At 39.6% G+C, this 13,618-nt stretch overlaps 1 protein-coding gene across 3 annotated transcripts in view; it reads right to left on the reverse strand.

Annotated features, from left to right (window-relative positions):
* SEC24B (SEC24 homolog B, COPII coat complex component) overlaps nt 1–13,618 on the reverse strand; it is an 80,908-nt gene that overhangs the window by 53,696 nt on the left and 13,594 nt on the right. For all 3 annotated transcript variants that reach the window (XR_011464461.1, XM_070372023.1, XM_070372022.1), the window contains exons 2-3: nt 10,993–11,736; nt 1,060–1,233 (exon numbers count right to left, since the gene is read on the reverse strand). Coding sequence is in view for 2 of the 3 variants with exons in the window: in XM_070372023.1 (XP_070228124.1) it covers nt 1,060–1,233; nt 10,993–11,736 (918 nt within the window). In the remaining variant the exon portion in view is untranslated. The remainder of the gene's footprint in view (nt 1–1,059; nt 1,234–10,992; nt 11,737–13,618) is intronic.

A 13,618-nucleotide genomic window follows, 5' to 3' on the forward strand; every position in this document is an offset into this window, starting at 1 on the left:
TTTGGTGCTGCAGTTGGCTTTTCTTAAAAAAAAAAAAAAGAGTAAGAAAATCTATAATGTACAATCCAATCAAATGATAGTTAAGCCTCTGCTGACCACAGGAACACTTAGCAGGTAAGAGCAGTGAGACAAGTCGAAGGATTTATGTTGCTTTTCCCAAGTTTCAAAACAAAAAAGGGTTCTTCAGACTCAAGGTGACGGGTTGTCATCACACAGTGATACAGTGCCTAAAACATTACTAATGATTATGATGGGAACACAAGGCACACATCCCCCAAAACAGTTCTCTCTCATCAAATGAGAAGTACAGTATATTAACCTGAAACATCAACAGATCTCCAATTTTAGCCAGACAGAAAACAATCAAGAATACTGCCAAAAGAAAAGCCAGTGTGGGGAGACAGGGTTAAAAGAACACCTGTCACTTAACACATGCAGACTATTAAACAAGCAAACAAATAAACCACATTGTTTGTCAACAAGGCAAGAGTGTGGCTTACAATTTCATTTTCATCCTCTCATTCTCAAAACTGGGTCAAAAGTTACTTTATATTAATTATAAAGACAAGCAAAGAAGTCATCAAAGAGGATATGTAAATTCACTAAATAAGGAAATCTTGGGTGTTTTATCCTAGAAGAAACAACAATAATCTATAAAAAAAAAAAAAAAGAAATGAAATGGTCCATAATAGAGGGATGATTAGTAAATTGTAATACACTGACACAATGAATTAGTCATCACGATTACAAAACTATACGACATATATGGAGAACTGCATAATTTAACACATGTAAAAGCAAAATACAAAATATTATGTAAACTGATTACAATTATATAAAATACATGACAGATTTAACAAAATTCTACAATATATAAAATCAAACAGAGGCTGGAATATATTAAAACATAATCATCTGAATAGAAACTATAAATTAGTTTTTTCATATTTTCTATAAATTATGGTTATTCAGTTTGATTTTTTAAAATGACCTATTTGAATTAGCATGTACACATACGTATGTATGTACTATACCTAGTATAACGTATTTCTCAAATACCTTTCTGCTGTAATAGCTCTGATGGCTGTGTAACAGAGGCCACAGGCTCCACTGGACGATTTGCAGCAGGAGGCATTCTAGTCGACGAGGCTCCTGACACAACAGTGGACACTACTGGGCTGGACTTGGGAGGCTGAACATTTTGCATTACAGAACAGGACAAGGAATCTGCAACTGAAGACAAGAAACTGTTTCACCCACGGCAATAAGCTTGAAATACATTAAAATATCAACAAAACACAGTTTATCTGAAGTTCTTGTAGAAACTTCCGCAGCATCACATTTATCTGGTATGTCTCTATCTAGGAAATAACAGGTCCAAAGAAATGATTTCCCAAAAAACGAAAAACTTAACTCACTAAATGTTTTAATAACGTTTAACGGCAATTTTCCTAAAACATGCCACAAGCTTCCAAACCTTCTTAAACAAAATGAACCCCAACGATCTTTACTAAAGATCACTATTATTAATACGGACTATCGCACTGTGCAGCAGTGTACCTCAGATGATAGAGGTGGTTTGCGTCAACAGTAATGTGATTTGTGAATCATACAGATGTTTCCAGTACTAGCTCTGATCCCATTTTGTACTGTAAACTGCCACGTCTCATTTGCTGTCTCTAGTCAGATGCCCTGTCTCACAGGTAGCTACGTAAGGTTCTGAGATTAACATTAGGTTGGACTTCTGGAGCAAAGCGCATGTGATTCATAGTCGGTCTCTGACAGCTCCAATTGCCTGACCTGCAAGATCATCTTCAGCCAACCAAGAGATAATGGACAAACCTACAATGACAACCTAGGTGTTCACTGGCGGGTGAATGGACTTTACAAATGTGGTGGATCTGGATATATACACATGGAGATATGTGTGTGCATATATACGTGTATGTGTATATACACACACATACAGTGCATGAATGGATACAGAACATGTGGAAATAAAGAAAATACACACACATACACTGGAATATCATTCAATCAGAAATTGCAGGAAATGCTGCCATGTGACAACGGGAATGGACCCTGAGGCCATTATGCTAATTGAGGTTAAGTCAGAAAAATAGTGTATGGTCTAATTTATATATGAAATCTTAAAATGCCAAACTCACAGAAAGTTTTGGTTACCAGAAGCAGGGAGGTAAGGAAAATAGGGAGATACTGGTCAAAGGGTACAAACTCTCAGTTAGGAGTAGGTTCTGGAGCTAATGTACAATAATGGTGACTATACTTAAAAACACTGTTATAATATACTTGAAAGTTATTAAGACAGTCTGTCTTAAATGTCCTCACCAAATACACAAAAAAGGCAATTAGGAGAGGTGACTAACCCTACTATGGTAGTCATTTTGCAATAAATTTGTATATCATTATGCGGCACATCTTAAACTTATACAACAGTATACACACACGTACAGACAGGTACATATGTGTATTATACACACGATGTGTGTATGTGTATATGCTGCTGCTAAGTCGCTTCAGTCGTGTCCGACTCTGTGCGACCCCATAGACGGCAGCCCACCAGGCTCCCCCGTCCCTGGGATTCTCCAGGCAAGAACACTGGAGTGGGTTGCCATTTCCTTCTCCAGTATGTGTATATGTACATGAACAAACTCAGGTCCAAGACTGAAACAAGTGTAACAATATATATAGTAACAGAACAAAATGTGATATATTTCCCAAGAGTGTACAAATGATACAAATATGAGGAATGGGGAAAGAAGGCGGACTGTGGTCTAAATGCACTGACTGCCACATTATTTTTAGTAAGGACAAACGTCACTGTGAGAGACACAGTCAGCAATATTTTTCAGTTCCTCTCATTAAGAAGTGGGAACCTATTTTCCCACTCCCTGAACTGAGGTTAAACTTTCGACTGGCTTTCACCAGCAGAATGTGGCAAACGTAATGGTGTACAAGCTCAAGACCTCAGGTTTTGAGAGGCACTGAAGCTTATACCTTTCTGCTCTTGAAATGCTGCCCTGACCCCGTCATGTAAGGAAGCGGATCTGGTCAATGTGGAGAAAAACCTAAGTACTCGCGTGAACAGTGGGCAGCAACGGCCAGACATGTGAGGGAAGCCTAGGATCTTTCAGCCCAGCCAACTGTCAAGCTAAATGAAGTCACAGAAGTCTAGGAAAACAAGCAGAGGAACTGCCCAACCAACCTACAGAACTGTGAAAAATAATAAATAATTCTGGTTTTCAACTAGCATTAGATAACAGATAAAATCATTCAAAATGTCAAAGTACCAAGAGTGATGAGTATATTTAACAGTACAAGGCAAAAATTAAGAAAGATATAATCACTTAAAATCGAGTGACAGAGAAAAGGGGTATAGAAAACAGTAAATATACTAATTTTACCTTTGCTCATATGAGAAACTAAAAGACACTGTATAAAAATACAGAAAATATTTCTGCCTCTGGTAATGGTGATGTAGGTAATTATGACTAAACCTTCTAAGGAAGATAACTTTAAAAACTATATTTAAAAAGATTTTCTTAAAATCACCAAAAATCTAACATGACATAAACTAATCTCCGGGGGAAAATCTGTAAGAAATTGAAAACTCAAGAGAAATAAGCCCAACACTCAGAGCTGCTTTCACCCTGGGGATATCTGTCGTAAACCAGATGTGCCGTTCTTGGTGGCCCTGCAGAGTGTGGAAAATAAGACGTCTCCCAAAGCACACCCAAGATAGGGCGCCTGCTACGGCAGCCCGTACCTTCACGTTTAGGATAGTACCTGAAGGGTTATAACCTCAGGACCAGGATAAACCAGGAAGCCAAGCCTTACAAAAGCCAGCAGCTTTGATTCAGAACATCTACACAGTCCACTACACTAGGGCCTTAGACTGGGATGAATGTGATCGCAAGCTGGCAGTTCTTGGAGGAAACTGGCAGAAGGAAATATAAATCCTCTCCGGAGAATTATTCCATCACCCTGGGCCTCTAGATGGTCCCACAAGTAATTTTTCAGGAACAAAATCCCAAGCACCAAGTCGAAGAGAAGTAGTTCAGGTGTGTACAGGGCCCTCTGTGTTCTCCAGGCTCCAGCTTGATACATGGCATCATCCTGCTTACAGTCCTTCAATATTCTGCCAGTGCTCGAGGGTGAAGACAAAACATCTTATCCTGAAAAACTTAATGCGGTCAACCAGGCCCTGAATGATCCCAGCCTCCTCCTGGTCCATGGTCCTCCTCTAGCTTCATAGTCTTTGAGTCCCTTGAACTTGCTGTGCTCTCTTCCATTAAAGGGAATTACACGTAAGCCTCTTTAGATGTAACAGACTTTTCGCTTTAATAAAATAATTGATACAAATAAGTCTATGCCTTACATATGTGTATATAGTTATAAAATCATAATAAAAGGAATACCCATGAACTCAGCATCCAACTGTGAAAAGAAAGCGTTTCCAATATTGCTGACGCTCTTGGTGCACTCCTCACAGAAGGCATTCCCTTGCCTCCCTCCTGACTGTGTTCACTAACCCCTTGCTTTTGTTATTCAATAGTTTACCACACAGATAAGTATCTCTAAATATTATTTCTGCTTGCTTTTTAACTTTATCACAATAGCATATTACATATATTCTTCCATGAATCCTGCATTTCCAGGATTCATTTGTGTTAATGAGTGCAGCTCTATTCAGCAGTCCATTGGAAGGATATACACGATTTATCCATTCAACTACAAACGGACATCAGGGTTCTGATGTTTTCATTTTCACATGCAGTACTACAGGAACACTCACAGACCTGTCCCTGGTGCACACGTGTGGTTTCTCTGGGGTGGAGCTTCTCAATGCCTGCGCCACAACTCCCAAGTGTGCAGCTACGCAGCAAGGAATGAGAACTCCCTTGGCCCCAGGGGCAGCCTGTGGGAAGTGAGCTCTTTGGTCAAGGGAACAGACTATAGTCTTTTTAGCTCAGAATCCCCAAAATGTCATTTCCTACTAGAACTGCTGCTGCTGCTGCTAAGTCGCTTCAGTCGTGTCTGACTCTGTGCGACCCCATAGATGGCAGCCCATCAGGCTCCCCCATCCCTGGGATTCTCCAGGCAAGAATACTGGAGTGGGTTGCCATTTCCTTCTCCAATGCATGAAAGTGAAAAGTGAAAGTGAAGTCGCTCAGTCGTGTCCAACTCTTAGCGACCCCACAGACTGCAGCCCACCAGGCTCCTGCATCCATGGGATTTTCCAGGCAAGAGTACTGGAGTGGGGTGCCATTGCCTTCTCCATCCTACTAGCACTACACATCTAAAACAGGAAGTGGTGTTTTGCTGCTGCTGCTGCTGCTAAGTCACTTCAGTCGTGTCTGACTCTGTGTGACCCCACAGACGGCAGCCCACCAGGCTCCCCCGTCCCTGGGATTCTCCAGGCAAGAACACTGGAGTGGGTTGCCGTTTCCTTCTCCAATGCATGAAAGTGAAAAGTGAAAGGGAAGTCGCTCAGTCGTGCTCTAGGGCCTCCTTATTCAAACTGTACTCTATAGGGTACCAACACCTTAGTCAGAAACTTGACAAAATCTTTAGGCAGGGCCACACTAGCCCTGGTGAATCAAGACCTGCATTTTAACAGGACCCTGGGTAACTCATACACACAAAGTGTGAGAAGAACACTTCTCTAGAGGACACAGAAGTAGGGTAGCTGTGTTCTAGAGTATGGTCACCTTCAATTCCACTAATGCCGAATGTCCCTAAAATATTGAACCAATAGATCCTCTGACAAACAGTGTCTAAGATTTTTTTTATTCCACATCCTTGCCATGACCTGGTGTGCTCAGTCTTTCAAGGTTTCCTCATCCTGACACCAGGTATAAGTAGTTTTCCCATTCTAAGCTGCTTTTCCCTGATTGTTAATGAGACCGAGTATGTTTTCGTTTGTGAAATGCCTGTTTGTGTTTTTTTCTTGGTTGTGTATTTTTCTTTTTCTTATTGATCTTATGTGTTATTTGTGTAATTTTGGATAAAATACTATAAATTTTTTTCTCCCAGTTAATGGCAAGTAAAGTTCTTAATTAGAAATTAGTAAAACTCATCATGCTTATTCTTTATGGCTAGATAACATTATATGTAGTGTCCTTCAGAAATTCTTCCCTACTTGAAGGTTCTTCCACATTTTCTCTGAAAAGTTTTGAAGTTTTGCCTTTTTGCATTTAGACACTTGTTTTATCTGTAATCTATCTTATACATGGAAAATTCATTCTTCAGATTGCAGCTCACATATCAAATATCAAGGAAAACTTTGCTAAGCTCCACGACTAACAGGCCAGATGTACCTAGAATACTCTTCACCAAGCACCATAAATCTTTGCCTCATGATACTTAAATGACAATAGCAATTTTACATTTATTTGCATTTATTTGGATAATGTTTGCCTTCCTAAGAAGATTACAACTTCATGAGGTATGGCATCAAGTCTTTTTATTTGCTATTTTATCTCCCAGCACTAAAATAAATGCCTGTCACATAGTTGGCTTTCAAATATCTGTCAAATAAATGAAGACAAGTTCCACAAATATTAAAGACCACCAAAAAAAAAAAAAAAGCCAGAAAAAAAAAACAAGAAAACTACCCCTTTCATAAAGAGAATGTGACAGATGAAATATGGTATATGTAGCGACAGAACACAATTCAAAAATAAACCGTTTATCTATTTATTTGTTGGCATTAAGGTAGTTCCCTTGTTAGTTCTTAGCAGCTTCTCAGTAAGTGTACATACAACTCTGTTGGAACTAGGGAGAGTAAATTCTCAACTAATAACACCACTACCCATTCAAGCTGTTCAAACTAGAAAATTTTAAGTCAACTTCTATTATTCCTTTTCCTTCATAAACCCTATCAACCACTTCTTGAAATCATCTCTTGCCACCTGTCTTCTGTCTAAACGAATCCCAACCTGTGTTAGCATCCTTCATCTAGATAGTTGTAGCTAACTCCTTCCTAGTTAGTCTTGTCTCCAAGTTCTTCCTCTTCCAGTTCACCTACCGCACTGCTCACGGGAAGACCTAAATCACAAACCTGATAGTCACCACCGCGCTTAAAAACTTCTGATGGCTGCTGATTACAGACAGAACCAAGCTTATGTTTTTCCTTCGCCTCGTCCTTTCCTCTCATCTTCCCAATGCCACAGCCCAGCAGAAACTGGGAAACTGAGACACCAGAAAAGGAATAACCGATAAAACCAAGTTTTGAAGGAAGTGGTCATAAAGATGCATGTTTCATCTTCTGAGCTTAAGGGAGTAAGTATCGAAAATCTTCAGGCAGGAGGTACAAAGGTAAGAAAAGACAAGGTTCAAGAGTGCCTGTGAAAAACTGGAGGCGTGTGAGGGGCACAATCGTTATATCCCACAACTCTGCAGGCTCAACACACGTCCCCGAAGAGGAAATAATCTCTTAACTGTACTGTTTGTACCTCCAATGCAGTTTTCTAACATTTCCAACTTGATTTCTTTATCCAGAGAGTCACCTCCTAGTATCTACTTTGCTCTTCCTCAGGCACATCATCACCTCAAGATGACAGACATATATTAACATATCAGTGATTACACCTTAGTATCATGTAAGTTGTAGATTTTTACACAAGGATTTTATCAAGGTCTATTATTATTTTTGAGTAGATTTGTAAAAGTTTCTTTTTTTAAAAAATAAAATTATACTTGGTAAAATAGCATTAATCAGATACTACTATTTTACAATATTCCAGCAAGATGTGATCCTTGTTGAGCTTGTATTATTCAACCAACTTCACCTCAAACTAGGAAAGAGCTTCTGAACCTTGAGAAATTTACCTATAGAGACAGTTAAAAAAATATTTAATGGCCTAATGATACCTTTTAAACACTAGCCAAAATTTCACCCTAAATTAACATAGCACTCAAAACATATATCACCATGTTTTTAACAAAAATAATCTGAAATTCTAGTGCTAAATTATATTAATGTGCTTTTCTAAAATAAAGAGGCAAATGAGATAATGTTTAAATGTCTCTTTTATTCCACATTTCTGAATATGAACTCAACTGCCTAAAAGTAACAGCCTGTATCAATCACTGTGTTTTTGATAATCACTTAACTCAGGTGGTGCAGATGGTAAAGCATCCGCCTACAATGCAGGAGACCAGGGTTCGATCCCTGGGTTGGGAAGATCCCTTGGAGAAGGAAATGGCAACCCACTCCAGTACTCTTGCCTGAAAAATCCCATGGACAGAGGAACATGGTAGGCTACAGTCCATGGGGTCGCAAAGAGTCGGACACGACTGAGTGACTTCACTTAACTCAGGTTATGCTTTTGGATCTCAACCCTTCATGAATTGCTGAAGTTTAACTATATTACCTGAAAATGAAGCTAATATAATCAAGTAATAAATGCAATCATTCTTATCAATTACTCAAAGATTAGTTTTCATACAAAACCATGCTTAATATATAAGATTCCTACTTTGACAATATAATTTAAGTGTCCAAAGCAATTAAACTGCTTGTCTTTCTAGAAAGTTACAATCAATATACCTATGGTTCCCAAACCTTGTACTTAGGTACCCAAGTTGCCCTTGCGACAAACTTGCAGTTCCAAGGGATGTTTTAAATTCTCCAAGAGAAATCAGTAACATCTGTCAGAAAACCTTAAGAACTATTACTATGATATAGTGTGGGGCACTGGAAAAAAGTACAGAAACATCAACTGAGGAAGTTTAGGAACTTCTGTAATACCGAATTTTAAAGTAAGTTTTAAAAGTAATCTCTTTCTTTTAACATGATGACAAGCAATAGGCCATATTAACCTGAGATATATCTAATTTGTCAACTTCTGAACTACAATTAAAGTCACTTACCAATCTAAGGGGGGGAAAACCCACTTCTTTACACATTAACTTCTAAAATTATATTTATTATGGCTTTCATAATATAGTATTACAATTAAAACAATGGAAATACACTCCCTTCTCTTTGCCTAATGGACTAATTACTAGTCATTCAAATAGAAGGTAATTTTGTAATTCTCCTTACTATTTATTCAATATTTTTTTCAATAGTAGGCCCTTGCCAATAGGTATTCTACTCATAAGCCAAGTGGCCCCACTTTTTTCAATCCTACATCTTAATATAAATTCATCCTATCTGGTCCTATTCCCATCTCAGAAATAAGATAGGAATTACCTGACTTTCTTCTTTTTTTTGGTCACAAAAGTCATAAAATCCTTAGGTCAGAGGGATCTTAGATAAGCTGATCTGTAAAAGGATTGCTGAAAGGAAAAAGAAAACAGGGTTTCTATGGGACAGAAAGCCCTGGTTCCGAGATGGGCAGACTGAGAGTCAGAAGCAACTGAGCTTCTTCCAGTACTCAGGACCACAGGCTTCCCTAGTTTGTAAAGCAAAGGGACAGCACTAGAATTTGGATCTGTTACCAGACATCACTCAAGAGCCAGTCAGAAATTCAGATTCCCAAGACTACCCTGGAGATTATTCTATTCTAGCTCAGTCAGTTGGGTTTGAGGGATTCTATGCAAGGGATTCTGGTGCAGAGCCAGATTTGGGAATTGTGACGGATGCTTCAAGCTGACTTACCTAAGACCCAGTCAATGCTAACCCCTTTTTTCATGCCTGTCTCTACCATGGAAGCTCCAAAGCGAATTATTCATTTTCTGGCCTTCCCTTAAATTAGACATGGTCTTTTAAAACAGCAATGGCAAATGACACAGAAAATGAAGCCTGTCAGTGCCACGAACCCATTGTCTTTCCTCTCCCTTCTTTCTGCTTTTAATTTTGACAGGTACATAAGTTATCTTGTTTCTATAAACCAACATACTAAGGATGGCAGAGAAGACAAAGAGGACATCTGGATCAGCATCTGCCTAGACTTGTTGACTCCTTGTTATGTGAGGAAAAAAACACCTTTTCTGTTTAAACCACTATTAGTTGCTTGTAACCCAAGGTGTTTCTAAATAACAGCACTGAAAGAACAGGTGATCTCAAATGTACAGCTCAGATCTAAGATTCTAAAGGCCTAACTTTAAATAATCTAACTGTCTAGGGAAGGATACTTTTCTACAACATCCTTGACATGTGGCTATCTAGACTCTGATAAACCATCTAGAGACATTATTCAGAAAACTATCACAGATTTCCAGTACTCATTCTTTTCATACTGTTTCATTCAGTTCAAGAGCAGATTTTGTTAAGGTCCAAGTGACAAGATGAATTAAAGTGAGTATATTTTATGCAAAACCCACACTAAATAAACTACATATATAGCTTGTGTACATAACTTTTTTAAACAAATAAATTTAATCATATCTTAGTCTAGGAAGGTGAGAAAGACTAATTACAAGAGTATTCTTCATGCATCTTTCTCCATCTTCACTGTCCTTCATTCTAACTTATCTATCTGGGGCTGAGAAAGCATCAGCTTTAATGTATAGGAAACATATCTTCTGTGAAAGTTGCAAATAAGGGTTCACCTCACCAGTTTGGTATTTCAGGCCATAATTTTTTCTACAGAGAACTGGGGCTATGGCTGGAAGAATAACTGTCCCAAAGCCAAACTAATATAAAAAAGAAAGTAGCAGCTAACAAAACATATCCTCAAATGGACTTTTCCACTGTGCCCTATTCCTAACTCACATTAAAGACTACTATAGCAGAGGCAAGAAAACGTATCAGTAAACACCAACTGAGATCCTCCTCGGGGCAAGGAACCACGCTATACAAGGCAGACGGTCAGGTGGCTAGCTGTGAACAAATGAAGGGGAAGTGTTCAAGGAGATGCTGCAAAATTTTACAGTAAATAAAAGCAAATAAATAGCAAAAGGAAGCTAATTTCTGATTTTTCTAATGGGCAATATCATCTTTAACTGTCATGCAATAAAAACGGATTGGAAATGCACTGACTTTCAACCATGCTTTGGTGGACTTTTTATTCAACCTACCGGTATTTGTTGGGTTGCTGGCTGTAGCCAGGGAGGTGTGGTTTCGAATCAGATTGTCTTGGGTTGATGGAAGGCCTGGGGCTGACCACGAAAAAGTACTGTATCCTGAAAGACTCTGCTGCTGGTGGTACTGTCGTGATGGTGGAGGTGGAAGCGGGGACGGATGGCTGACAGCGGTGTTTTGACCAGAAAATGAATTATCTCTAATTGGCCTGACAGCTGGAGCATTCTGTGAGGTAAACATTTGTTGCCCATATGGATCACCAGCAGGTAGAGAGGGATATGAAATACTAGGATACGCAGCATTAGAAACAGTTGACAAAGCATAGTGACCACAAGTAGAGGGAAATCCCTGAGAAGCAACAGAGGAACTGGCAGAGTACGTGGCTGGACTGTTGTAATGATTCACAAAAGAGGAGTACGGCTGGGAGGCACTCGTATGCAAATGCGATGCGGAGGACGAGGCACCTTGGAAAGATCCCGGAGTGGATCCCACAGCGTGAGGGGCGGGAGGAGCCCTGCCATACATCTGCTGTGCTCCTGCTTGCTGGCTGGCTGTGTTAGGAGTCGCCACGTTCTGGGTTGGTACCGTATAGAGACCAGAGTAGTAATCACCACTCTGGCTTTGCAATGGCAATGAGGTCATTTTCCCAGGTCCTTGAGAGTAATGTCCTGAGGGAACAATATAGTTTTGAGGAGGCAATCCATACTCAGATGGAACCTGCATTTGATTCTGTGCCGGACCTGAAAAAGAAAAGCACGTATTGACAGGGATTAGTAAGAAGGCAACTAATGTTTAAGCACAGTTCCCATCTAAATGTTGCCCTAATTTACTTCTTCATAATCCCAAACTGTTACGAGAGACTGTACTCTAACAGACCCGCCGTGGTAGTCAGCCTCCACGATGGTGCCCAGTTACCTCTATGCTCTGGTACTCATACCCTCCCACGATATGCCCATATTGGACTGTGACCAGCAGCATACAGCAGAGGCAATGCTATCACTCCTAAGACTTGTCCTGTCTCAGGTACTGGCACTCTTAGATCTCTCAGTGCGGAAGATCAAAGTTGCCAAGCTGTGAAGAGCTCTCTGGAAAAACCCATACAGTGAGGAATCGCATTCTCATGACCAACAGCCAGAGAGAAACTGAGGTCTGCCCACAACCTCAAGAGTGAGTCTGGAAGCAGACTCTTCACACCAAGTAATAGAGTCTTAAAGATAACCAGGGCCCCAGCTGACAGCTGACTACAATCTCATGCTTGAGACCCTAATCCAGAATCTCCCAGCTAGACTGCTTCATGTCCCAAAGAAACTATGAGATTAGTACTTTTTGTTTTAAATTGGTAAGTTTTAGGCTATTTTATCATGATAACAATATACCTACCAAAGTCGAAGTTCAAACCTTTCTTACTGCCCCCCCTTTTTTTAAAAATTATAAAACAATATATCTACTATTTAAAAAATTCAAACAATGAAGAACATAAAGTGAAAAGTACAAGTCCCCTTCTTTCCCTGGTAGCTGAAATCCTACTTCCCAGATGTAGTTTAGTTAATGGTTTCTTGTGTATTCTTTGGATACCTATATGTACAATATATGTAATATATACATACACACATATATATATATATACTTAACCACAAAGACCATACTACAGTTCGGCAAGGATATCCATCTGTGTTAGCACATATAAATGTTTATTATTCTTCTAAAAGAATCTAATAATATTTCATTGTAGAAACATAACATTATTTACTAAATCCCCATGATGAATATTTATTCCAGGGAGTGAACTAATTTATGAGGTCTACCTTTGTGATGAATCTGCAGGATAAGTTCCTAGAATTGAAACTGGAGGTTCAAAGGGTTTAGGGGCAATTAAAATTGGAAGGAAAGTTATGACCAACCTAGATAGCATATTGAAAAGCAGAGACATTACTTTGCCAACAAAGGTCCATCTAGTCAAGGCTATGGTTTTTCCAGTGGTCCTGTATGGATGTGAGAGTTGGACTGTGAAGAAAGCTGAGCGCCGAAGAATTTTTGCTTTTGAACTATGGTGTTGGAGAAGACTCTTGAGTCCCTTGGACTGCAAGGAGATCCAACCAGTCCATCCTAAAGGAGATCAGTCCTGGGTGTTCATCGGAAGGACTGATGCTAAAAGCTGAAACTCCAATACTTTGGCCACCTCATGTGAAGAGCTGACTCATTGGAAAAGACCCTGATGCTGGGAGGGATCGGAGGCAGGAGGAAAAGGGGACGACAGGAGATGGCTGGATGGCATCACCGACTCGATGCACATGAGTTTGAGTAAACTCCGGGTGTTGGTGATGGACAGGGAGGCCTGGCGTGCTGCGATTCATGGGGTCGCAAAGAGTTGGACACGACTTAGCGACTGAACTGAACTGAAAATTGACCATTATTGCCAAATACCTCCAAAAATGTCTATCAATTTGTACCTCTCATCAATGATGCTTCAGAATGCCTCATCTTCCCAACACTGAGTACCATTTTAATCTCTGCCAATCTAATAAGAGAGAAACATTTTATCTTGCAGTACTAAACTTTGAGTGATGCTGAGAATCCTTACAAATGTTTCTTAGCCACTTGGGTATCTTTGTTATCTACCCT

The sequence above is a fragment of the Bos mutus genome, chromosome 6 (assembly GCF_027580195.1).
Source record: "Bos mutus isolate GX-2022 chromosome 6, NWIPB_WYAK_1.1, whole genome shotgun sequence".
NCBI classification, from domain to species: Eukaryota; Metazoa; Chordata; class Mammalia; order Artiodactyla; family Bovidae; genus Bos; species Bos mutus.